This window comes from Crinia signifera, chromosome 4 (genome assembly GCF_055691185.1).
Source record: "Crinia signifera chromosome 4, ASM5569118v1, whole genome shotgun sequence".
NCBI classification, from domain to species: Eukaryota; Metazoa; Chordata; class Amphibia; order Anura; family Myobatrachidae; genus Crinia; species Crinia signifera.
In genome coordinates, this window is record NC_139220.1 from 118,903,423 (window position 1) to 118,931,224 (window position 27,802).

The 27,802-nt window shown below is 41.8% G+C and overlaps 1 protein-coding gene and 1 long non-coding RNA gene across 2 annotated transcripts in view; one reads left to right on the plus strand and one right to left on the minus strand.

Moving 5' to 3' along the window:
- Window positions 1–27,802, plus strand: part of OTOGL (otogelin like) — a 205,333-nt gene that overhangs the window by 132,957 nt on the left and 44,574 nt on the right. The window contains 10 exon segments of the mRNA XM_083182312.1: window positions 2,469–2,586; window positions 3,146–3,225; window positions 5,270–7,476; window positions 10,663–10,840; window positions 12,051–12,193; window positions 13,028–13,051; window positions 13,397–13,489; window positions 14,832–15,021; window positions 16,363–16,577; window positions 27,037–27,178. Coding sequence (XP_083038438.1) covers window positions 2,469–2,586; window positions 3,146–3,225; window positions 5,270–7,476; window positions 10,663–10,840; window positions 12,051–12,193; window positions 13,028–13,051; window positions 13,397–13,489; window positions 14,832–15,021; window positions 16,363–16,577; window positions 27,037–27,178 — 3,390 coding nt within the window.
- LOC146074355 (uncharacterized) lies at window positions 329–27,149 on the minus strand. The gene is made up of 3 exons (XR_014473413.1): window positions 27,021–27,149; window positions 502–578; window positions 329–391 (listed from the first exon to the last, which is right to left on the minus strand). It is a non-coding gene; the product is annotated as an uncharacterized LOC146074355 (long non-coding RNA).

The window sequence follows — 27,802 nt, forward strand, 5'->3', positions numbered from 1 at the left end:
CTGCAATATAGATCTCACTTTGAAGTAAAACCCCACCCAAATCTAATTCTCTCTGCACAAGTTACATCTGCCCCCCTGCAGTGCACATGGTTTTGTCCATCTAAGAAGGATTTTGTCAGAAAGAGTGAACTAGAATAAGGCCCATAGTTTGAATAATTAATCAATACTTCTTAATACATACAGATACATAAAAATTGGCTCTTGCATTGAAAGATTACTAAAACAGGCTGAATGGTGAGGAAAAAATTATACTAAAAGAGAAAATGAGCATAAATAGTCTCACTGCTTTAGCAGAGACATATACCTTCCAATGAGCCAGAGTTAACTCCTCAATTGTATTTAAACCCTTTAGGATGGTTCAGAATGTCTTAGGTTCCTAAACAATAATCTCCTACCAAAACAAAATCAATAGGATAAGATGAACTTCTAGTCCAAGTTCGTGCTCTGTGACATGTTTTGAATAACTACACATATAATTAAAAAGCTAATATCATCACGTACCTGATTGGTCAATTGGATCAACATAAGGATAAATCAGGAATTTGTTGTAGGCAGAGTTCTCAAAGAGTGGTTATAACCTAATGGATGTACCATTGTAAAAGTAAGCCAAAGTATATTATGAATATATTCAAATCATGCTTCTAAAGGGCTAATCATATAGGAGATGATAACTGAATTATCAGACATGGGAGCATATAGTATGTATGGTTTTGCCATTTTTAACAAAGGGATTCCAAATCCACCATCAGTGTGTCATTATACATATAATTATACATAACTAGATAAATATACATTGCTAGGTTACTTAAACTAATATCAGTTGCAACAATTAATCATAGTCACATTTGGAAATGTTTTAAAGTTGCTGAAGAGGGATAGTCTTACCGTTGTTATGAATTTGGGTGTGAACCAACAGCTGTGACTGCTGCGAATCCTACTCTGGCTCTGTTGACCTTTTCTGAGGGATAGCTGGTACTGGCAAAAACTAGGACTTCGCATTTAATAGCCACGTTTGAAGGGGCAAATTAGGCTAATGGCACCCTGACAACTTTAGAGAGAAAGCTAACACAAGGTATGAGCGACCACGATGCATACCATAGGTCACCGAGTCGCAAACATAACAAAATTACCCCACACAAAAGTACAGCAAACCACACATAGGTACAGAAAAGTACCATAATAGGAAATTACCCCGTTGGGGTAAGAGTAACCAAACAGTGCAAACCTGCAGCAAACTCCGGAAACCCCAGAATGAAAATGAGCAAGAGTGGACAGTGTAAAAAGAAACTGAGAACAATGTCCACAAGGCAGCTGCAGTATAACCAGAAAGGAAAATAAACCTTGGCGCACTTAGGGTTACAGGAACCAGACCTAAAATGGGTAGCAAGGAATCCAAGGAGCAGGAGAAACCAACCTGACCAGGAGCAAGTGAAGCCAAAGAGAGAAGCAGGTGACTTCTTCTCAAACAAACTGAAACTATAACTGGCAAGGCTGTGCTGGCCTGAATCCCTTAAAAGGGCTCAGGTGCCCCAATGCCTGAGGAGGATCCAGCTCAGCCCTCCGGATCTAATGATGCCAGCTGTGGCAGATGCGTATGGCCTGTTTCCCCAAGTAACCTAGCAACTGCTAGGCAAAAGTCGTCAGCTTTCATCCGGGAAGCTGACTGACGCTGGGGCGGAAGTGACTTGATGTGTCCCTGGTTGCCTAGCGACTGGCCCCAGGAGACACAGAGACAGGTGGACAGCAAAGTGGAATCCAGCTGTTCGTATTGCCCGCAGCCCCACCGAACCCACCACCTGTTGGCGCGGGTAACAAACGTAGCTAATTCCATAGTACTTCTCCTATGGTCACCAACCAGCAGTGTGTCTGTGCCTGAGCTAAGACCCTCCTTTTATTGTAAGGGTACCCATACATCACTTCCTCTCTATTTTTATTAGTTATAATTAGATAACATACACTTTCATAAATTGCTTAGGTGATCTCTAGTTTTTGCTAATATTGTGCCATAATACAGTTTGATATAAAATATAAGGAATACCTGTAAAAATAACATAACACGACAAATTCCCCACAATGCATTGTGGACAAACTAAGTCCCATAATGCTTTATGTGTACTACTTAGTAGTGAAATCTAACTGTGTTACTGTGTATGTGCCATTGGACAGTGTAAAAATATATGATTTTAGTGATTAATTATTTGTTTGTATTTCCTGTGCATTTTATAGAATTTGATTTGAATCCTTTTACATGTATTTGTATACATAGTGATGGGCCCGTATCCTTCCCTACTAAAGTCATGTAGCTTTACCTTGACCAGGGCATGTGCTGGCCCTGCTACTGAAGCCCCAATGTATGAATAGATAAAGGCAGTGCCTAAGAATATGCCTGCTCTTCCATGCCCACAAAAATTTACATTATATATATATATATATATATAGATATATATACAATCAATTGTGTATTTCAGAGATTGTGGCAGCTGTTCCCTATAGAAGAATGTGTGAATGGAGATATGAACCATGTGCCAGTCCTTGTGTTAAAACCTGCAGTGATCCTGAAGCCATTTTATGTTCTTTTCTTCCACCGTAAGTTCATTTCCACAGTATTCTTATATTGTTCCTCTATAGAGGCTACATCTTAGCAGTTCTGCCAGTTTTTTCTTTGTATATATTTCAATATGACAGGGTCAGTGGTAGCACACCCCTGAATAAATTGGTTGTCTTTATCTTCTATGAAAATAGGGGGCCAGAATATCTATCATCCAATTGTAATAAAAAATCCTGTGCGGCAGATTCCCCCACGCTGTCTTCCAGTTCTGCCAGGGAGAAGCTGAGAACATCTGTACTGCAAATACTGCACCTCTAATGCACATTTTCCTTTTGCAGTCCAAATTTTTTTTTTTCACTTCAAACTGTCTGGTTTAAATGTTTAAATTAATAGTCATTTTTTTTTAATTCAAAAATGGTCTACATTAAATGTTCTTTTCTTTTTTTTATTTTGTTGAAATCCATTTTAAACAACTTGTATAAATATAATTTGATATTGACATCAATATTGCCATGTACCATTCATTAATATACTTCAGTGATTCTATCCATGTCTTTAGCTAGTCTTGTGCTAACATTTTCCTTGCTTGATGTTTAGGGTAGAAGGATGCATTCCATACTGTCCAAACCACATGATTCTTGATGAGATTACACTCAAATGTGTATATCCAGGGGACTGTGAGTACTTCATATGCTATATGTTACTACTATATTATTGATCTGTTGAGACAGTTTACTCTGAGGTGTCTGAATGACTATCACTTTTTATATTGTTGATGGTAGAAATTTACACTTTTCATAAAGTATCAAAGTATCAGGGCAGTACAGACGGTGTAATGGTTAGCATTACTGCCTCACAGCACTGAGGTCATAGGTTCAATCCCCACCATGGTCCTAACTGTGCGGACTTTGTATATCCTCCCCGTGCTTGTGTGGGTTTACTCCGGGTACTCCGGTTTTAAGATGCATTAAGTATTTCAGTATTTGAAACAGCACTCTATTGATGCTATAAGGTGACTCGATATCATAAAATAGTAGCTCCTGACCAGGGCAAATCTTTGATAATATATTCCTTCACCAAGGAATGTGTACAGGTACGCCAACTGCATTTCGGATTCTCAGATCCTTTTTCACATTACTGACATGCCTTGCCATTAATATTGGATTGTACACCACCCGTTGGGACTCCAGGCTAATCTGTCACTTTTGGACGGCTTTCACCAGATCCAGAGCTGGCCAGCCATCCTTCGGGACATCAATGTGACCTGCTTTGCCCTGGGTTTTTGTTACATGCTTTTACCTGTCTACACCATTCTTGGAGGAGGAATATACTATCAATGATTTCCCCTGTCATTAGGATATTCTATACTGGATGAACAATTGTGGTGAAATTAACATTATTCATTCAACCTGGGAACATTATTAGTGCTGAATTAAATTTTTTCATTATCCTTCCTATTTGCTTTTAGGTGTTTATGAATGGCACCTTTTAATCATTTTTTAGGATTGTTGTGCACACTTATATCACTGAGTCACTCTCTTCCCTTATCTTATACTGCACAAGACTATGGTGTATTTTATACAGAGTAGTGGTGTTATTTATCTGGTTTATTATCATGGAAGCACTACCAGTGTTTAGTATATACTGTATGTTTATCAAGGGGTCCAGACCATGCACTCTGTAAAGGTTAGCCACAGCCCCCCCCCCCCTGGAAACTGGTCACACCCCTAAAATGTGGGCCCCTACCAGTGCATTCCTTTTTGGGCCCAGTCCAACACTGCTCTTGACAGCATTTTATATGGTCTACTCAAGGTGCAAAATCAAAAGGACACTTGCAACTCATCCTTGTGATCACTGCCATGATTTTAGGAGTGACTGGTAGAAAGATGTGCTGTAGCTGAAATGTTTTAAGTTCCACATTCAAAATTAGCCAAAATATTTGTTAAACCTGTATGTAACTTGCCAGAGGTGACATAGATCATAACTCAATCCCCTCTATCATGTCCCTTATTCCATTTCCTGCTATGCTGAACCTTGTTTTTCATATAGATACATTAACCAATCATCTTCTAACTCCCATATTACAGGCTGCATATGAAAAATTACAGGAGTCTGATTGGTTAGTTCTTTACCTCTCTCACTTTAGTCCTATCCAACCTTAATAACTCCCCCCCCCATTCAAAGAGTGCACAGGTAATCATTCTACTGTACTTTTGTCAGTAGATATAGAAAATTACTACCAGCACTACTGTACCTCTTACACTTTGTGACTTGTTCTCTTATCACCTTGTTGTGATTGGCTTGGAGACTAGCAGAGGGTGATCCTGATTGGTTGTAACCACGATAAATGTGTATGCCACTGTGGGCCAGACACACTATGCTATGGAGTGGGGTTATTCCATTCCTGTTTTAATGGTTGTTTACAACCAGTCAGAAACTTATTCAACAAGCAGTGAGCCAGCTTGCTTAAAATTGTAATATAGTAGCTTCATTTTTGCAATAATAGTCATCAAGAAAAAGACTACCACTGGGTTTCCTGCTAAGCTAATTCAATAATTACAGCCATTTCATTAAGGAATAACATATTTCTATTATTATCGGATCTACTAGATTACATCACTTGACGTCAGTGTTTGTATGACATGTACATGTTTATATTTCAGTTCATATTTACAAAATATAATTTTTATTGGCCATCATTATTTATTTCCTTTTCCAAAGGTGTCCCAGTGAAATCAACAATGTTTCCAATTGCAACAAAACCAACAAAAACAGCATCAGCAACTGCATCAGCAGCTGTCACTTCTACAAAAATAAAATATCCTGCAATGACAGATTCCATCCTGCCATCACATTCTACAACATTGTCCTTCCTAGGATCAACTAACATGACTCACGCAACATACATAGGATCATCAGTTCCAAGTACTTCAGAGTATAAATCATATTTTGACCTGCTCACCAGTGACTATTACAAAACAACTCAAACTACTTCTGTCTCTGGTCCTGTACAGCAGCCAACAACGAGAAGCGTAGACTTCTCTACTTCAACAGTCACATCATCAGTTTCATACCCAACATCACCTCACACTATAACTTCTTTTGGAACTTTTAAAACGCTACCTCCCAAGGAAGCTGTGGACACAACTAAAACACCAACAAGAATGTTAGGACAATCTTCACAGGGTCTTTTCCAGCTAACTACAAAGTCAGTTACTGTATCTCCGTATTCATCAGTTGGAGAAAGTTCTACTTATACTTCAGTCACAGATGTATCAGGATTACCAGCGCTATCAAACCTAACATCACCCAAGGAAACAAGTATGTCTTCTGTTTCACTGACCTCGACTGTAGCCAGTACGCCTTCTTCATCTGTGTTTGTCCCTCTCACATCTAGCACCACTAGTTCTAAAGAAATCCTCAGTAGCCAATTTTCCCATGAAACTTATCAAGTGACTCTTGGAAAACAATTAACCAGCATTTTGCCCTCTACATCTCCACTAAATGAATCTGTGTCTGCTTTGCCAACCCAAACAACGAGCATGAACATTTCTGTGACTCCAAAAACGTCTTCATCTATTCATTTGTCTCCCGTAGCTACCCGATTGTTTACAACTTCTGCACCCGCAACCACATTTGTTTCAGAACTATACCAAACCACACAATCTGTGATACATACCAAAGTGAAAGACCACACCACCTTGTTGACAGCTTCAGTTACATCTAAAGCAACTTCAGTTCCTCTGATGACTGTGTCTATTAGTCAGTCTACATCGCCATCTACCATAAGCCTTCAGCCAATGACACAAACATCAATGATAACTCCGGACATTACACCCTCCGTGCAAAATACCACTTCTTCTACAGAGGTAAGGATTACTTTAGGCTATTTAGAGACCACAATTTCACCCAAGCCAGAAATAACAGCCAAAACAAAAGACTTTACAAGCACTTCCACAAAACACACAACATTGTCTATTACCAATGCAACACTTATCCAGACTCCACCTGCGACTTTGAGTACTAAGAAATTCCCTAAAAGCACAGAGACCCCATTGAAGACTTTAACGACTATTAAAGATCACCTAGTTACAAGCATTCCTACAAGAGAAGGTCCAACAAGTGACTTGGAAAGCAAATCTATCGACCATGTACTTTCTACTAAGTACTCATTCGAAACAAGTTCAGCTATAAAACCTTATACAAGACTTGAAGAAACTATGGAGGCTACTACAACACACGCAACAGAATCCAATACTACATTCCCCATGGATAGTTCATTTACTACTTTGATTTCTTCCTACGATACGTCAAAGAACATTTCTTTCAGTCCATGGCCCTCATCTTCCTCAGTACAAGCAAAAGTCACAGATTTAAGTTCAAGTTATTTCAAAGACCATACTGATTCTTTTCCCACTACTAAACACCTGAAGACACCACTGGCACTTACATTAAAGTCCGCTACCACAGAGACATCTTCCACATCTTCAACATTTTTAGCTATTAATGAGACAACATTAAAAATTACTACTTTACCTGAAACTAGCCAAGGATCCTATACTAAAGTTACTCATGGTTTGACTACTAAAAAAGAAAAGCCATTAACATCTGTAAAATCTTATACAGAAGACAGTGCCAGGACCATTACCAAACCAATATTATATAGCTCTTTAGTTACCAATAAAACATTAACTGATATGTCCACATTTCTGCCATTGGAAACTTTGGAACCTTTTTCTAACTTTACAAAATCAGGAACCACCTTGTCTAAGGCTATAACATCTGAGTCAGTTGCTTCAGTTTCACCATCCACTACTGAGTCTCTGTCTTCGCAAACAGCTACCGAAATGATAGTGAATGTTACAGTATCATCCGATGACTACTCATTTGGTACAATGATACATACAAGTAGCTCTTCAGAATGTATGGTAAGTGATTCGACTCTCTATAGTCACATCTTTGAAGAAGCATATAGGGCCTTATTTTGGTTCATTCTTTCTGACAAAATCCTTCTTAGATGGACAAAACCATGTGCACTGCAGGTGGGGCAGATGTAACATGTGCAGAGAGAATTAGATTTGTGTGGGGTTTTACTTCAAAGTGAGATCTATATTGCAGTGTAAAAATAAAGCAGTCAGTATTTTCCCTGCACAGAAACAAAATTACTCACCCAAATCTAATTCTCTCTGCACATGTTATATCTGCCCCCCCTGCAGTGCACATGGTTTTGTCCATCTAAGAAGGATTTTGTCAGAAAGAATGAACCAAAATAAGGCCCATAAATCAGTAAAGTTTAATAATGTTCCTGATTTTCCTTATTCTTATAGCAGTGGTTTTTTTGATGTAGTGATCACATTTGGAAATATATGGGTTCATGGGGCTACATATTAAATTATTTACAAGATAAATCTGGGAATGGCTACATGCAGTTTGCATTATGGCATCTTTCTTTGCATTCAAATGTAATTATGAATATACTAAAGCCAGAAATTGCAGAGAGAATCAGTGGTGCAAGTAAGGGGTACGGAGTGATATGGCGTACCTTTTAGAAATATGTTGCCAGTACGCCATACCACCCTGCATCCCCTGCTGCACTTCTCCCACCCCTCTGGGGAATGTTGCTGCCACTGAGAGAATAGAAGAGTGGAGTGGAGTGCAGCAGGCTTCCCTCACCCCTCCGGTGACTCTCGGCCATTTCAAATATGGCGCAGCCCCTGAGCCAATCAGAGCTGGCATACAAGCAACCACTGTGATTGGCTGCTTATCCATGAGCTTAGATTGGCTCACAAATCAGAGCCATATTTCAAATGGCCGAGAGCCGCCAGAGATGTGAGGGAAGCCTGCGGCGTTGCGCAGCCTGGGGCTCGGGGCAAAGGAGTCACTGCCAGTGGGACCTGCGCATGATGGTGCTGCTGTGTGGGGAAAGGGGCATGAGCTGGCATGGTTGGAGGAAGTCCCCTGAGCAATGAGCATGTAGTCTTCCTTGGGCAACGAGCATATAAACCCTTGCCATCCCCTGGGCATTGAGCATGTAATCACCCCATGGCAGCATGCATGGAACCCCCCCATGGCAACAAGCATGTAATCCTCCCATGGCAACAAGCATGAAACTTCCTTTGCCAACAAACACAAAACTCCTGGCATCGAGCATGCAGCTCCTGGCAACTAGCATGTAAGTAATCGTCACTTCTGTGACATAATATGTAATAGGCATTACGGTGTGTGGTATAATATGTAATTGGCATTACGGTGTGGTACATAATGTGAAGTGGGCATTCCGATGTGGGACATAATGTTTAATGGGCATTACCATGTGGGGCATAATGTGTAATGGGAATTACAGTGTGTGGTATAATGTGTAAGATTCATTACAATGTGTGGCATAATGTGGCCATGCCCCTATTGTCATGTAACCACTCGTCTAGTTTCATATGACCACGCCCCTTCATGACACATGGCCATGCCCACTTTTGACGTGCCTGCCTATGGCGCGCACTTATAGTACCACTGAGAAATCATTTCTACTTGCGCCACTGGAGATAATGCACCTAGTGCAGGAAATGTGGAAGTGTGGGTGGGCAGTGTTTCTGGGATTTTAAAGAGGAATTCCTGTTCCTGCACATTATATTTTTTCTATAGCGACCTTTCCAGACTAGACTGGTTTACTCTAAGGCAGTAACTTCATGCGTAACTTGCAGCTGCAGGGTAGTGCTAAAACTTCGATTATAATTCATCAGAATTATATCATATAGCCTGGCAGCCTGTTCTCACCCCAATCCACAAAAATATTTTTGTCTGGTAATCTCAATCTGTAAACATCGTGAGCATTACTATCTAACTGAAGAGGCTTTAAATACAAGAACAACTGTGGTTAAAATGACATGTTTTTATATAGAAATTGCAATACATGAAAACTTCATATCATTTCAGCCCAATATCCTTATAACCACTATGTAATGCAAAGAACATCCTAGTTACCGCTATGGAGATACTTTTTATATGCGTGGGTATCACTTTGGCTGGTCCCAACTCTCTTCCAACAGCATTGGAGTATTTTGGTGGTGTAAACGACTCTTCTACATAACAGATAACTTATACCCATGTTAAATGCCCCCCCCAGACCCGATTTGTAATTGTATACCCACCCTGATGGGTAATGAGTATATTAAATGCCCCCCATTGTTAACGCCACCCCACTATCAACGCCAACCCGAAGCGTGGCGAGCCCGCGAGGGGCAGCAGTACGCGTCCTCCAACCTTTTCATACCCCCACTATCCACGTCGGCGTGGAGTTGACTTTCTATAGTGTGGCGAGCGCAACGAGCCACCGAGCCCGAAGCCCGACGACGCAGAATATATGTGAAGTCATCCGCGTCCGCTCGCCACGCTTCGGGCTCGCCACACTATATAAGGTCAACTCCACGCCGACGTGGATAGTGGGGGTATAAAAAGATCGGAGGACGCGTACCGCCGCCCCTCGCGGTAGGACATAACCATAAGAGTCTGGTCTGGTATGGTGTGCTGATGTTCAAAGGTGTTCAGTGGCAAAGGTGGTGGAGAGTAGGGATATATTTGATCCACAGGGACTGTAAGCTTGTAGTCTGAAAAGTCTAAGGACATCTTGGTGGAAGAGGCAGTCCCGCTGCATAAAAGATGAAAAATGTAGCCATATGAATCCATCATCCAACTGTGGGGGTGGAGATGAGAAGCCAGTCCAGCATGTTATCCAGTGTTTTGGAACAACAAACTACTGTATCCACATTGTCTCTAGTGTGTACACACTATTGTGGTTCCCATGCATCACTTATCATAGCTTCAGATTGGCCTTGAATGCAGAAATAATTACGATTTATTATTTTGTATTCAATTCAGATATAAGCAGTAAGTCATTTTTTGATTTTCTAACCTGTCATTTGAGTTTTTTAGGCAAAGGGGATATAGAATTGTATTCATATTATTCATATTTATATTATATGATTGTTCCAGTTTGTATAGTTACTCAATTCTTTCTTTCTGTGCTGATAATAAAAACAATTTATCAAGTATACAGTATTTACGGTTTATGTAATGTCAACATCACAAAATTCAATTAGTTTTATGAATTTTATTAACAGCCAAGGTACATCGAACCTTTGGATCCATGCAGCCAATATGTTTGCATTAATATGGGCTGGATGTTATACAACGTATCAAGCAATTGTCACAAAGATGTGGAGAAACCAGACTGCGGCTTTCGTGGAATGCCTGTCCAAGTGAACAGTGACAGTTGCTGCCCAGAATGGGAATGTCCATGTAAGGTTTCATCATGAATTATGGGTTATTTACTGTATATACCACTTGATAGTTACCTTAGTACTTTAGAAGCAACGACGGCTGCTTACATGTCTGGCCATGGGGTCATGTCTGCTGGCTTCCTATCATCCCGGTGGTTTATGTTAACATCATCGGGAATGCGGGCTTAAATCTGGCAGCAGCATACTTGCCTACTTTTGAAAACTAGTTTCAGGGAGATTATAGTTGGTAGTAGAATTTTGCACAGCACGCCATTGAGGTGGCGTGTCATGCTCCACCCAAAGGGCGTGTGTAGTTCCATATATAGAGAGATTGTGAAAAAGAGATTGTGAATGTGGCACCTAGAAGCGTGGGTGTGTACTGCTACATCTGAGAGGAATATTTTAAAATTACTTATATCCAAATGTAGATGATCCCCAAAGCAGATAGTAAGAGATACTATACTTGGTAAAGTACTGGGAAATGGTGCTGATGATTCAATGTAAATGTATCTATCTCTCATTCCTTTTTTTCTCCAAAAAATGCAGAATGCAGGAGGGTAGGCAACTATGGGCAGCAGTGGGGGTGGCGCTTAAGTCCAGGGCATGGTTTTACCCTGGCACTGCTTGGAAAGAGCCTGGTAACTATGGACAATGGGGGGCCCTGTTAGCAGCTCTCATTTTTCATAAAAAAACCTAGCTAATGTCATGATTTTGGCTAATGGCTATTAATGGCTGTAAAATTGCCTGTTTTTGGGTATAAAAACAAATGGGACCTGATAAGTTCCCGGGCCCATGTATTTTTGCAAAAACATGGTCTGTACAGATTTTACTACACTTGCCTGAGGTACCTGAAGTATAATCCCCATGAAGCGCTGGCTTTTCAGGACAAATTGCATAGCCTCTGGATATTCATTAGCTGTGGTCATTTAAAGTGACTAATTGGATAACCCCCATAGGCTTTCCATACTATCCCTTTAAGCCGGGACACTTGTAAATTACAGAAATTCTGTGGCAGGCTAGCTTCAAGCCTGCTGTTCACCTGGTTTTATTTAGCCACAGAACCTATGTAATTCATATATGTCCGAGCTTAAACAGATAGAATTGTAAGCCAAAACGTTTTTTTATTGTTGATTATGTTCCTTTGTTTTTCTACTAACACATCTGAAATGTGCTCCAGTTGGATTTGCAGTATAAACATTTACCTACAATAGATAAATGTTTCCTCTTAGGTCAGTGCTCTATGTTATCAGAGCTGAGCATTATCACATTTGATGGGAATAACATTGCCCTCTACAACGCTGCACCATATATCTTGGTCAGACTTCCAAAAGAAACTATTGTAGCCCATATTGAAAAATGTCCTCCAAGCCTGGTAAGTTATTATGTCTGTCTTAGTTTAAACAGTTTTCTTTTTCTCCCTGAGAGACCAAGTTACAATGGTCATAATGTTATTCGTCTGAGACCCCAGTAGTCACTATGCTGTTATTCTGACCAAATAGAATGTATGGATTTAATTATGATTCTTGAGACACTCATTCTGGGACTCCAGTAGTATTCTGAGATGCTAGGAAATTGGAATCAGTATGGATTATTTTGAGATACTATGGGGTATGTTTACAAAAATAGGGTTTTTTATAAGTGGAGATTTCGCCAGTATCAGCCGATCAGATTATGCTTATCATTTACCTAGCACCTTCTAGAACAGTGGTTTCCACACCTGGTCCTCAAGTACCCCCAACAGTGCACATTTTCCAGGTCACCCAGCAGGGCAGCCATCAGGGGGATCTGCAGGGACTCCAGTCCGGGGCCCTGACAGAAAGGGGGCCCAGGACTGGAGTTTATAAAGTATAATTTGTCATAAACAAAGTTGACATTTCCCTTAAAGAAATGTAGAGGTTGAGTAGTGCGGCCAGTGCTACAGACAGAGGTCACACCAGAGATTCCAGGTGTTCAAGGAAGGGTGGCCCAGCCTATTCTGTTAGTCCTGTGCCCCACAATTTCTGATGGCAGTACTTCCTGTCAGGTGCACACATGTATGTGACATGGCAAATGTGCTTAGTATTGATTCATAACACTGTCTTACTGTATAACTATATACTAGTCCCAGTATGGCCTTTTAGGTTTTGAAACTAACTTTATACAGTGGCTTTTACATTCTTGTTAGTAAGATAATTCACTTAACTAATATATTTATTTCTATTTCCAGAGTGTGAATTCAATAAGAAAGCTGGTAAGTTGTTCTTTACCTCCTCTACACATGCGAGAAAAACATATACACTATGTCTGTAATATGTTGTATAACCTAGCAAGCTGTCCATATTGCTAACACCTTGTTTATACCTCCAAAACTTATTAACTATGTGATGCCAGACTCCGACTTGAGCCTGAAAAGAGGGCATGACCTCTGCAAAAGGGGGCGTGGCTTCACGGGATGATACTCTCGCGAGCCAAGCCTCCCATTTGCCATCACTGTGGGGGAATATTGTGTTCTGTGGTAATCTAATGTTTGGGGATCAAGCTGGAAAACAATGGCTCTCTTCATTTTTTTTTTGACACGTATGTTGTCCTACTCTAGGTCGCCGCTGGAGGTACATCTGGACTATGTTTTAAGAAGCTAAATGTGACAACAGCCAACTTTCTAGTGATTATAAATCGGTTGGACAGAAGGGTGAGCAAAAATGTAGTACAATTGTTTGTATACTGTATCTGGCTGATTTCTGGAACTGCATAGTGTAGGGGTGTGGATCATTAGGTCACCACAATGTTGGTCGACAGTCATTAGGTCGACACCATTAGGTCGACATGCATTTAGGTCAACATGAGTCTAGGTCAACATGCAGGAAGGTCGACATGAGTCTAGGTCAACATGGGTTAGGTCAACAGGGTCATTAGGTTGACGGATTAAATTTCAGCAGCCGCCAAATTGCACTGTATGTACACTGTCTTACCCCCCCTCCCACACATGTCCCACACATGTCTCTCTCTCCCACCTAATTCACATTATGACAGCTCCAAATCACAAAATGAAATAAAAATATCCAAATATTATCTAATAGAACTATACAAATGTAATGAATTTTTTTTATTAATTGATATACAATTTCATTCTAAGAACTTATAATTACTATGGTTGCATGTGAAAATGTATTTCTCTAAAGCCAGGGCTTTCTTTAAAGCATTGTAGGTCCTGGGCAAAGCAATGCACTGGAGCTTCTACCCTCCTAGTCATGGGAATAAATGAAAAAAATATCATAAACTACACCTCCTGCAGCCCGTGCCATCTCTCTGCATGCATCCATACAGTGATTGGCTGCAGGCACTCTGATTGGTTGATAGCCCAGCCTTCTCTAAATGCCTCACAAGAAGATCAAGAGGCACCAGTCGGCTGGCAGATACCCCCTGGCCTAAGCCGCCTCTGCTTGAAGACCCCTAGAAATATGCAGCCCATGGCAGCTGTCCAGGGTGCCTATGCAGTAAGATGCCCTGAATAAAGCATTTATGAGTATTAGTTAACTATATACTGTACATACAGTTCATTGTGCCTTTTGGTTAATACATCAAGGGGAGAAGGAAAGACTAGGCTTGTCGTTATTGTGGTGCACCGTAAGGAGGTATTTTCTATAAAATATAACTTTAATATAACAATAAAGTTATATTTTATATAAAATACCTCCTCCTAGTCTTTGATGTATTTAAATTTCTTGTCAAAAGGTAGCACACCCCGCCAATATCACTGATTTAAGTGTAATAAATACTGGGGGCCTCTTCTGATATTTACATTATCAGTACCTAGTGCGACGAGCCCAACTTTGCCTTTTGGTTAATACCAAGCAGGGATGTGTTTAATTAAAAAAGTCTTAGCACTGTCAAATTTGCCAATATGCGAAAACCCAGACATTAGATCACAGAAACCACTATTTAATCCTGTAGATCTGTTTGCTTTTGGGAAATCCCCAGCATCTCAGTTGTTCAGGAGTGACATTATTTATGATTGTATTCTCTTGTTTCAGGTAGAAGTGAATTCAATACTACAGCCTTTACCATTCTCAAAGCAAGGCCTATGTATCCAGGACACAGGAGCAATGTATGTCATTAACACACCTGCAGGGATCAGCATCAAGTGGACTCATGTTACCGGCATTATAGACATACAGTACGGCCTGCATTCCAATCTGTCCAGCAAGACAGAAGGGCTTTGTGGTAAGCAATACCTGAACAAATCAGCGCAACTTACCTATGTCAGGTGCTACACAAAGATATAAAGCACAATAAATATACCTATATTTTTTTTTAGAAAGTGTTACTCTGACAAATAGTTGTATTTTGCTTGTGTTAATCCGTGTTATTGTCATGATGATTGGATATTGGATCAGCCTGAGAATATTTTATATGTAATGATATAAAAGGCAGTTTACTGGCAATGTAGTTTTATGTCCAATTACCTGACACCACCAGATGGGAGATGCCTCGCAGAACTTATCTAGAACAGCAGAGCCCTTCATGGCTGGTGGGAATGTCATGGGCGCCATAGGCAACCTCTCCCCCTGCGTGTTACCTTCTGTAGAGCACAGGTGCTATCGTTTGATTGGTCGTGTTGGGCTATGCCATCATAGTCCCATAAAAAGTCTGCAATGTAGAAATCCGTAGCACTTTATAGTGTTTAGGACTTATTATCACATCAATAAAATACAAGCGTCATTAGGTGTGGATTGTCTGGCAGTTTTTATTTTATTTTATTTTAATATTCTCAAGATGTTTTGGATTAGGAGTCTTTCAATTACTTCACAGGTTATATGGGCAGATGTATTAAACCCTGGAGAGTAATAAAGTGAAGAGAGGTAAAGTACTAGCCACTCAGGGTCCTCTAAACCGCATTGTAGGCCCCAGTCAAAGCAATGCATCCACACCCATTTATGGGGAAAATGTAAACGAAAAAAATAATCATAACACGCCCCTCCTATGGTCCGGTACCATCTCTCCAGTGAATGGCTGCTGGCACTCTGATTGGTGGATAGCGCCAGCCATTCACCAATCAGCAAGTTGACAGCCATTCACTGTTTGGCTGCAGGTTGGGAGGCAGGTAGATAATTCTGGACTCTGATCGATAGATAGCTCCAACTATCCACCAATCAACATGCTGACAGCCATTCACGGTCTGGCTGCATGCTGGGAAGCATGATGACAATGCTGCCTGGTTGTTCTGTTTGATTGTGTGGTTCACAATCAGAGCGACCGGGCAGTATTCTCTACTGCCTCCCCAGAAGCTCAGGAGGCAGATGCACACAACTCAATCTGCCCCAGGATGAAGGCCTCTACAAATGGGGGCCCTTGGGTAGCTGCCCATTGAGCCCATATATTAAGATGGCCCTGAATCAGCCCCTAACTGCCATGTTACAGCTAGCAACTGATTTCCTGGCAGTTTATCTCCTTCCACTTTATCCCTTTCCAAGGCTTAGTACATCTATCTCGTCCATGCCATTCTTTGTGGTCTGCCTTCAGAACTGCAGTTTTAGCACAATTTGCACTTTCCTCTGTTTCTAGGACTATGTAATGGTGATCCAAGTGATGATTTAAAGATGCAAAACAGAACAATTGTAACAAACAAAGAAGATATTGAAGCATTTATTAAAAGTTGGGAAATTGAGAAATCAATTGACGTTACCACAAGACGTCCAGTGAGAAACTGCACTGAAGATAACTGTACTTACTGCATGGAGCTGTTGAATAGGAAAGTGTTTTCACCCTGTCACAGGAAGGTATGTATCACTATAAGTGGAGTTACAATACATCTGTACTGAAAATATCTCATTCTACTGGGATCCAAATATTATTGGTCTGGAGGAAGTAATTTAATGGAAGGAGATTACAGAAAGCTATATTTAGAATTATGCTAGTGTGTTCTGCACAGTACAGTATGTCAGTATATTGTTCTTTGTAGATTCAACTGGGAACTTTGGCCAAATGACCATTCCTCACTTGTCTTGCATGTGATATGCTGGGTACTTTATAACACAGAATAAGGCCTGGTATATGAAACAATGGGTGAGATTTAATAGGATGAGAGATTCAGAAAGTGAAAGATTTGGTAAGAAATCTCCAGTTTTGTTTAAAGCGGCAATCATTTACACTGCAAACCACTTTGATTTTGAAGTGTAAATGATTGTCGCTTTAAAAAAACCTGGAGATTTCTTACCAAATCTCTCACTTTCTGAATCTCTCATCCTATTAAATCTCACCCAATATTTTGGTTGGGTCAATATTCAGCAATACATGGTATTCATTATAACAAAGGCCCTAATTCTGGTTGACTCACAGACGCTGCCCGACACTTGCAGGTCCGCCCCCCCTTCGCACGCTGTGTTCGGCTGCAGGGCTGTGTATGGATGTTTAATGGATATTTAACATAAACATCCATTTGCATCCATTTGCAGGCTATGGGGAAACACCCATCACCGACCATCGAATGATGCGGAAGGTGCACGCATATCTAAGTGACTCTCAGGTCACATAGATTTGTATGCACACTCAACAGGAACTGGGTGGCAGCTGACATCTAGTGATGTCCCCAGCGGCACCACCCCCCCCCCCCCCTCACGCGCGCCGGTGCCCCTTCTCCCCCTACCCCCCCAATTACTATTACTTACCAGCGGTGGCGGCGGCGCAACATCTCCCAGGCTCAAGCAGCGCAGCATCGTCTCCCTCCTTCTTGTCGGGAGTTGGGACTCTGAGCACTCACTGCACAGTGCAGCCTGCAGGGCGCAGAGCCCTTCTATATCTGTGTATTGTGCGTGCCTGTCCACCGGCACCGGGTGGGGGATGCATTGTGCGGGTGCGGGGTGGTGGTGCCGTGCCACTGTGGGCAGCTGCCCGGGCCCCTCCAGAGGCCAGGGCCCAGGACAGCTGTACCCCTGGCACCCCCCTGTCGGCAGCCCTGGTCATGGGTAATGCTTTTCTCCAACCAACTCCATGCTGCTCTTCTGTTCCCTTACATGATACACACACCAACAACTGGTTGTTGATTCAATGGGGTTAGGAGCTGTGAGACTATCTTGCAAATCTAGTGGGTGTGGTATAAAAGGTCAACAGTGAAAGGGTTGACAATATTTAGGTTGACCCCAGAAGATCGACATGCACAAGGCTGACATGGATAAAAGGTTGATATAAGTAAAAGGTCAACATGAAAAAGTTCAACATTATCATATATATATATATATATATATATATATATATATAGGGTAGAAGCAAGGTGGCACTCGGAGACGGAGATTTCAATCAAAAGACTGCTTTATTTGCAGAATAAGGTATAAGCACCAACACGGTGTTTCGAGCCTTGGCTCGTCGTCAGGGTACAACCAAACAGTAGTACATGTGCACAATAAATACCACCATAGGGACCCACCCCTTAACATGATAATCACACTCACCTGTGTTGATCCATCAGCTGTGTCCACGCTGCAGACGCCGACCGCCCGATGGAGTTCGTGCGCTTCCGGGTTGCGTCATATGACGCGCCGTCTACCCCGGGCGCAACCTCATGACATCAGCGCTATCAGACGCTGCTATACGTGGACCGCCTCCAGGACTTTCACAGGGCATAGGGTTGCCATGGCAACTGTAACAAGTGAAAATAAGATTAAATAAAGTGAAAACGTGGATAAAAAAATTAATTAACAGTACATTTAAAATATACAGACAAGACATAGAACATTTAGAACATTATGCTGCATTGTCATGACAATCATAATAAATATCTGATACCTTACGTATTCAGCAAGTAAGTAATATTAAACATTGGGGAAGCTACAGAAAACTGTGCAGCCCGTGTTGTTCATTAAGTCCCCTTGGTGCCAGGGTATCTAAAACAAATATCCAGCGGGCTTCTGCTTGAAGAAGGAGCTTACCCCTGTTCCCACCCCTTTTAGGTAAAGGCACATGATCAATAATTTTTGTTCTCAGGCTAGCCACACTGTGCCCCATGAGGACACAGTGCCTAGCCACTGGTTGATCGCTAATGCCACTGGACAGAGCTTGTCTTATGGCATGGCGATGATTCGCCATTCTTTCTTTGAATTGGCATTCTGTCTTGCCCACGTAGTAGAGCCCACATGGACAAGACAGAACATACACAACATATTTGGTAGAACAGGTGACAGCAAATTTAATAGGGATTTTTTTGCCGGTATGTGGATGACTGATGAAATTACCAACAAGCAGAGCCCTGCAAGTGGTGCATCCCACACATCTATAACAACCTGCCTGTCTAGTCAAAAAATGCACAGGTGCAGCCTTTTTAGTTAATTCACTTATATCAAGTTTAACCAACATGTCATTGAGATTTTTAGATCTTTTATATGCAGGCATTAGTTGCATCTTATTCAAGCCGGGTAAGGATTTGTCTGATGTGATTAATGGCCAGTATTGTTTAACCTGTTTAGTGACAGAAGGACTGTCAACCGCAAATTGGTTGACCCAGGGTAATTTATCTTGTGTTGTGATATTCTTCACAGTGGGATTAAGAACCACTTCCCTAGGGGTCTCCAAAACCTTCTTTTTAATTATATCGAGATCTTTTTTTCTGTAACCTCGTTGCTCGAATTTCTCTTGCATAATATTAAGGTCAGTTACCGTTTGATCAGGGTCACTAGTGATCCGCCTTACTCTCAGCATTTGAGAGAAGGGTAGACCTCTACGTAGAGGTAGCGGATGACAACTTTCATTACGCAACAATGTGTTGCGATCGGTCTCTTTGACATGAATGGATGTAGACAATATGTTATTTACAAGGGTCATCTTTACATCCAAAAAATTAATAGTATTTTTACTAATTGAAAAAGTGAATTTTACCGGGCTGGCTGAGGCATTATGCTGTTCAAACAGGTGTATCAGTGCATTCTCAGAGCCCCCCCAAAAGATCAAGAGGTCGTCGATGTACCTCAAATACAGCAATACTTCACCCTTCATGGGGCCATTCAGGAAAAGATTGTTATCGATATCACACATATATGCATTGGCGTACGATGGGGCCACTGGGGACCCCATCGCACAACCAAGGCGCTGTCTGAACATCTGGCCATCAAAGGTGAAGTAATTTCTATTGAGTGTCAAAGATAACAGTTGCATAAAGAAATCAATAGGAGGGCCAGTATAGTGCGCATTGCTGTGTAACAAGTTACGCGTAGCCTCCATCCCCTCCTGATGGGGGATGCAAGTATAGAGGCTTGTTACATCAGCGCTGCAAAGCAGCATATCGGCTGGCCAATGAATTACCTCCTGCAATTTTTTAATGAGCATACTAGTATCCTTGAGATACGCAGCAGTTTGCTGAACACAAGGATTCAAGTATGCATCCAAGTATGTGGACACAGGGTGATATAGTGACCCCCTGGCAGAGATAATCGGCCTACCAGGGGGATCCACCAATCCCTTATGCACCTTAGGTAAGGTGTAGAACAATGGTGTTATAGGGAATGAGGTCTGCAACGCTTTGCAGACATTTTCTGAAATCACACCTGTGTCAAATGCAACATTTAAGATACCATCTAACTCCGCCTTAAAACCTATGGAGGGATCATACTGTAAGCTCTCATAAACCGATACATCAGATAATTGACGTTGACATTCAAAAACATATTTGCTTAAATCCTGTACTACTACAGAACCCCCCTTATCTGCTCTGCGTATAACAATATCAGTCCTCTCACGTAGGGTTCGCAAGGCAGTCCTTTCAGCCACAGATAAGTTATGAGATAGATGCACCCCAGACTGCTCAGTGTCAGCTGATGCTTCCATCATCCTTGTAAAGGCTTTAACAGAGGGGTTGTGTGATTGGGGATCAAAGGAAGAACGGGGTAAGAGCCTTTTAAGCTGGGTAGGGATCTCAGGGGGGTGTTCACTTCTAGTGTCTTGTTGGCCAAAATGTTCTTTTAACCTAAGCGAACGGCCAAATCTGAAACAGTCCACCCGCCACTGAAACTTATCACGTGTGGAAGAAGGTACAAAAGATAAACCCTTGGACAATACCTCAGTTTCAATAGGGTCCAAGGGAGTCGAAGATAAGTTGAAAACCAAGTCTTTGGTCATCTTGCGGTACGCCGCCCTCCTTTGCCTTTCGTTTTGTTGGCCTCGCCGCGTCCTGCTCCTCGACCGCGGCCGGCTGGGGGCTTGAGTGAAGCACGGGTGATTGCCCCTAAAGGGTGGGCATTGCTAGAGGTGGTTGGTATTTGCACATCATTCTCACTAGCAGACGTGCTAGTGCCCTCGTAGTCAGTGTAGTATTGCTTTCTTGGGCGTCTCTCATATGGCTTTCTCCCTCCTTGGGGCCTCTCGGTGCTCAGCCATTGATACACTCTGTTTTGTTCGTAGTCGAGTGATACTTTTCGGCGTTTTTCACGTTTAAACCGCTGCAGGTCCTTGCGGTATTGCTCGACTTGTTTCTCCAACTTGGAGCACCAGTCATTTTGTATATCCTCACTTAAGCAGTTTTTATGTGCAGTCTCAAAGGCGGATAATTTGTTCCTGATAACAGCCAGTTCTTTAGTTGCTTCATCAACAACTAGTAATACAAGGTCCATGGAACACTTGTTTAATATACTGACCCATTTTTTGCAAAAGGCCACACTTTGGCGGCCTATTGTGGGAGCGTTCCTGACTCGGAAGCCTCGGGGAATTTGCTTGTCCCTGTAATAGTCGGCCAGTGTGGAGGCATGCATGGTATAGTCGATTTCCCTTTTTTTAAGGAGAAACCAATCTCTATACAGTTCTTCATTATCAGCGGACGCAGTCTGTGCTGTATGGCCCGCAGCCTGCAGTATGGCATCCACCTCCACATCGGAGTAACTAAAAAAGTCTCCGGTATCTACCTGGGAGAAATTCACACCAGGGATAGGGGTTTCCATAGCATCAAGTATAGGATACGCAGCTTCCTCAATGGGACCAGCAGTCCTTAGAGCAATGCAGCAAACGGGTAGGTATTCCCCTCCTGGTAAAACAATATATGGGTGGGTGCCTTGATATGGTATAAGGAAGAGATTGCCACGGCTCATCCAAACCAAACGTAGAAAATGTAGTTGATCTGGCACTCCACGAAGGTACAGCAGACAGCTTGCCCCGGTGCCTTCCACGAACTGACAGGTCCTCAATAGGGTAGAAGCAATACTACACTGACTACGAGGGCACTAGCACGTCTGCTAGTGAGAATGATGTGCAAATACCAACCACCTCTAGCAATGCCCACCCTTTAGGGGCAATCACCCGTGCTTCACTCAAGCCCCCAGCCGGCCGCGGTCGAGGAGCAGGACGCGGCGAGGCCAACAAAACGAAAGGCAAAGGAGGGCGGCGTACCGCAAGATGACCAAAGACTTGGTTTTCAACTTATCTTCGACTCCCTTGGACCCTATTGAAACTGAGGTATTGTCCAAGGGTTTATCTTTTGTACCTTCTTCCACACGTGATAAGTTTCAGTGGCGGGTGGACTGTTTCAGATTTGGCCGTTCGCTTAGGTTAAAAGAACATTTTGGCCAACAAGACACTAGAAGTGAACACCCCCCTGAGATCCCTACCCAGCTTAAAAGGCTCTTACCCCGTTCTTCCTTTGATCCCCAATCACACAACCCCTCTGTTAAAGCCTTTACAAGGATGATGGAAGCATCAGCTGACACTGAGCAGTCTGGGGTGCATCTATCTCATAACTTATCTGTGGCTGAAAGGACTGCCTTGCGAACCCTACGTGAGAGGACTGATATTGTTATACGCAGAGCAGATAAGGGGGGTTCTGTAGTAGTACAGGATTTAAGCAAATATGTTTTTGAATGTCAACGTCAATTATCTGATGTATCGGTTTATGAGAGCTTACAGTATGATCCCTCCATAGGTTTTAAGGCGGAGTTAGATGGTATCTTAAATGTTGCATTTGACACAGGTGTGATTTCAGAAAATGTCTGCAAAGCGTTGCAGACCTCATTCCCTATAACACCATTGTTCTACACCTTACCTAAGGTGCATAAGGGATTGGTGGATCCCCCTGGTAGGCCGATTATCTCTGCCAGGGGGTCACTATATCACCCTGTGTCCACATACTTGGATGCATACTTGAATCCTTGTGTTCAGCAAACTGCTGCGTATCTCAAGGATACTAGTATGCTCATTAAAAAATTGCAGGAGGTAATTCATTGGCCAGCCGATATGCTGCTTTGCAGCGCTGATGTAACAAGCCTCTATACTTGCATCCCCCATCAGGAGGGGATGGAGGCTACGCGTAACTTGTTACACAGCAATGCGCACTATACTGGCCCTCCTATTGATTTCTTTATGCAACTGTTATCTTTGACACTCAATAGAAATTACTTCACCTTTGATGGCCAGATGTTCAGACAGCGCCTTGGTTGTGCGATGGGGTCCCCAGTGGCCCCATCGTACGCCAATGCATATATGTGTGATATCGATAACAATCTTTTCCTGAATGGCCCCATGAAGGGTGAAGTATTGCTGTATTTGAGGTACATCGACGACCTCTTGATCTTTTGGGGGGGCTCTGAGAATGCACTGATACACCTGTTTGAACAGCATAATGCCTCAGCCAGCCCGGTAAAATTCACTTTTTCAATTAGTAAAAATACTATTAATTTTTTGGATGTAAAGATGACCCTTGTAAATAACATATTGTCTACATCCATTCATGTCAAAGAGACCGATCGCAACACATTGTTGCGTAATGAAAGTTGTCATCCGCTACCTCTACGTAGAGGTCTACCCTTCTCTCAAATGCTGAGAGTAAGGCGGATCACTAGTGACCCTGATCAAACGGTAACTGACCTTAATATTATGCAAGAGAAATTCGAGCAACGAGGTTACAGAAAAAAAGATCTCGATATGATTAAAAAGAAGGTTTTGGAGACCCCTAGGGAAGTGGTTCTTAATCCCACTGTGAAGAATATCACAACACAAGATAAATTACCCTGGGTCAACCAATTTGCGGTTGACAGTCCTTCTGTCACTAAACAGGTTAAACAATACTGGCCATTAATCACATCAGACAAATCCTTACCCGGCTTGAATAAGATGCAACTAATGCCTGCATATAAAAGATCTAAAAATCTCAATGACATGTTGGTTAAACTTGATATAAGTGAATTAACTAAAAAGGCTGCACCTGTGCATTTTTTGACTAGACAGGCAGGTTGTTATAGATGTGTGGGATGCACCACTTGCAGGGCTCTGCTTGTTGGTAATTTCATCAGTCATCCACATACCGGCAAAAAAATCCCTATTAAATTTGCTGTCACCTGTTCTACCAAATATGTTGTGTATGTTCTGTCTTGTCCATGTGGGCTCTACTACGTGGGCAAGACAGAATGCCAATTCAAAGAAAGAATGGCGAATCATCGCCATGCCATAAGACAAGCTCTGTCCAGTGGCATTAGCGATCAACCAGTGGCTAGGCACTGTGTCCTCATGGGGCACAGTGTGGCTAGCCTGAGAACAAAAATTATTGATCATGTGCCTTTACCTAAAAGGGGTGGGAACAGGGGTAAGCTCCTTCTTCAAGCAGAAGCCCGCTGGATATTTGTTTTAGATACCCTGGCACCAAGGGGACTTAATGAACAACACGGGCTGCACAGTTTTCTGTAGCTTCCCCAATGTTTAATATTACTTACTTGCTGAATACGTAAGGTATCAGATATTTATTATGATTGTCATGACAATGCAGCATAATGTTCTAAATGTTCTATGTCTTGTCTGTATATTTTAAATGTACTGTTAATTAATTTTTTTATCCACGTTTTCACTTTATTTAATCTTATTTTCACTTGTTACAGTTGCCATGGCAACCCTATGCCCTGTGAAAGTCCTGGAGGCGGTCCACGTATAGCAGCGTCTGATAGCGCTGATGTCATGAGGTTGCGCCCGGGGTAGACGGCGCGTCATATGACGCAACCCGGAAGCGCACGAACTCCATCGGGCGGTCGGCGTCTGCAGCGTGGACACAGCTGATGGATCAACACAGGTGAGTGTGATTATCATGTTAAGGGGTGGGTCCCTATGGTGGTATTTATTGTGCACATGTACTACTGTTTGGTTGTACCCTGACGACGAGCCAAGGCTCGAAACACCGTGTTGGTGCTTATACCTTATTCTGCAAATAAAGCAGTCTTTTGATTGAAATCTCCGTCTCCGAGTGCCACCTTGCTTCTACCCTATTGAGGACCTGTCAGTTCGTGGAAGGCACCGGGGCAAGCTGTCTGCTGTACCTTCGTGGAGTGCCAGATCAACTACATTTTCTATATATATATATATATATATATATTTGTTGGTGTCATTTGTAGATTTCAGCAGACCGACTCCAAATTAGTGTATGCTTTGGGGCAAGATGGGTGCAAGGGGGCAAGGTGCCTCGATCCGCTATTGCGGTTCTCAGCACCCTTTACTGTACCCGAATGGAGTGCACATGGATAGTAAAGTATGAAACATATATAAAAATAACTGATAACCTTTTATGTGTCGACCATGTTAAACTTTTGACTATGTTGACCATATTGTGTTGACCTATTAACTATTAACCTTGTGATTGTCAGACTATCATCAGAATATTAAAGCTAACCTATATTCTTTCATTGAGTGCTTTCTTTATACACTTTAGAATAGAATAGAATCTTTATTTATCATAAAACGTCCACATACAATGAACATTAAACGAAAATAAATTGTAAACAGTACAAATACAGAAACATTAAAAAAAGAGGTACACTTTACTACAGGATTGTGCATAGATCATGAATAACCCTAAGCATTTAAAATATTTAAAGTGCGAATTGCTACTGGAAAAAAACTCTCCCTATATCGTTTAGTTTTACATAAGACTGAACGGTATCGCCTATTTGAAGGAAGTAAGGAGAAGAGATAACTATTTGGATGGGTGGGATCCCTCAGGATACTATTAGTCTTAGAGAGAAGTCGCTTTTTAAAAATGTCTTGACAACTCCAATCGTTTTACCTGCAGTTGACACTACCCTCTGTAAAGACTTACGGTCAGCTGCCGAACAGGGACCAAACCATGCCACAACACCGTAGGTGAGGACACTCTCAATCACACATGAGTAAAAGCTCACTAAAGTTCTCTCACTCATGCCAGCCAAGCGCAGTTTCCTAAGAAAAAACATACGCTGGTGGGCCTTTTTGACGGTAATATTGATATGAGTGCTCCATGAAAGGTCTTTAGATATATTTACACCCAAAAATTTAAAAGTATCAACAGTCTCCACTTGTTGACCATTTAAAACCAGTGGGCAATATGTAGTCTTGTGTGATTTTCTGAAATCCACAATCATTTCTTTTGTCTTGCTCACGTTCAGGATCAAACAATTCTCACTGCTCCATGACTCCAATTTGGATACTTCCAACCTATACTTTGACTCATCATCATCAGAGATGAGACCCAGTATAGCAATATCGTCCGCAAATTTAATAAGTTGAACAGAATCAGAGCTGGCAGTACAATCATAAGTAAATAATGAATACAACAGGGGGCTCAGAACACACCCCTGGGGGACACCTGTGTTGACTATCAATTCACCAGATACCTGGTTCTTCACCCTACAGTATTAAAGGCCGAACTATAGTCTACAAACAAGATCCGTGCAGAAGATCCCTTTGAGTCAAGATGAGCAGAAATCTTAAGAACTAACATAAGCACTGCATCATCCGTGGATCTATTAGCCTTGTAGGCAAACTGAAAGGAGCAAATGAGGGGTTCTCCGTAGTTTAAAAAAAAATGAACATGAGAAGTGATGTATAGAATACAATTGTTTGACCAGCAGCAATGTCGACTGGGCAACATCACTTAGATTGAACTGATGTATATTGGGCCTGATTCTTAGTTGGATGCAACTCCAGTGCGGACAGATATCGGGCATATATCAGTAAACTATGCATTCACTATAGAAAACAATTGCAGGCTGAAGATATATCATACATGTACAAACAAATAGAGTTTAAAAGTGCATAGTGTGTACGTCCATTGATGGGTATCTCTTACCACAAGTTCCTGGTGTGTCTGCCCCTGTTTTTAACTGGCTGACATTTAAACCAATCTGGTTTTGTCTTTTTGAATTATTATTTTGAATTATTTGAAATAATAATAAATATTCTAGAATTGAATCTAAAATAAATTACATCTTTAATAGCTGGTTGAATCTGATTTTTACCGTATTTGCTCTTCAGGTTTCTCCACAAGATTTCTGTGAGAAGATGTGGATCAACAATACATATTTCTTGAATTATGAATGCGATGCTCTTTCAGCATATGTAGCTCTGTGCAGCAAGCACAATATCTGCATTAGATGGAGAACAAGAGATTACTGCTGTAAGTTATACAATGCAGCGACAACTAAAACATACAGAGGACCTGTCTACAGAGCCACTAATGTATAGTGTTCCCTCAACCTAAACCCATGTCGACCTTGTCCCATGTCGACCCAGACACCTGTCTACCTTCACCCATGTCGACCTAGAACCCTGTCGACCTAGTTGACTGTCGACCCAAGTGTCGTCCTAATGACTGTCGGCCTAAGTTGGGTCAACAATACGATCCACACCCTTAGAAAGATATCTTGTCAAACATTTTAGTCATTAGATAGATATGCCTAAAAAAGTGTATGTGGAGTACTGGATTAACGATATAAAGACTAAAAAAGAGACATATATACAGGTATTTTGATCACATCAAGATAAAAACTCTATTGTGAAGAATCCCTTCTATATATTGTAGTCATGTATTGCTTTGAATCAGAGCAATTAGTGATGCTCTAATACGGAGTATTAGTATTATGGAGTATTGTGTTTTATCTCCTTGTTTGCTTATACAGTACTGTACCTCCAGGGCCGGTGCTACCCACTCAGCAGCTACCTAGCAACCTAGCACCGGCCCTGTGTACCTCTCATTATACTGTACGCTGTAGCTACCGTAGACCTATAATTTCATTACATT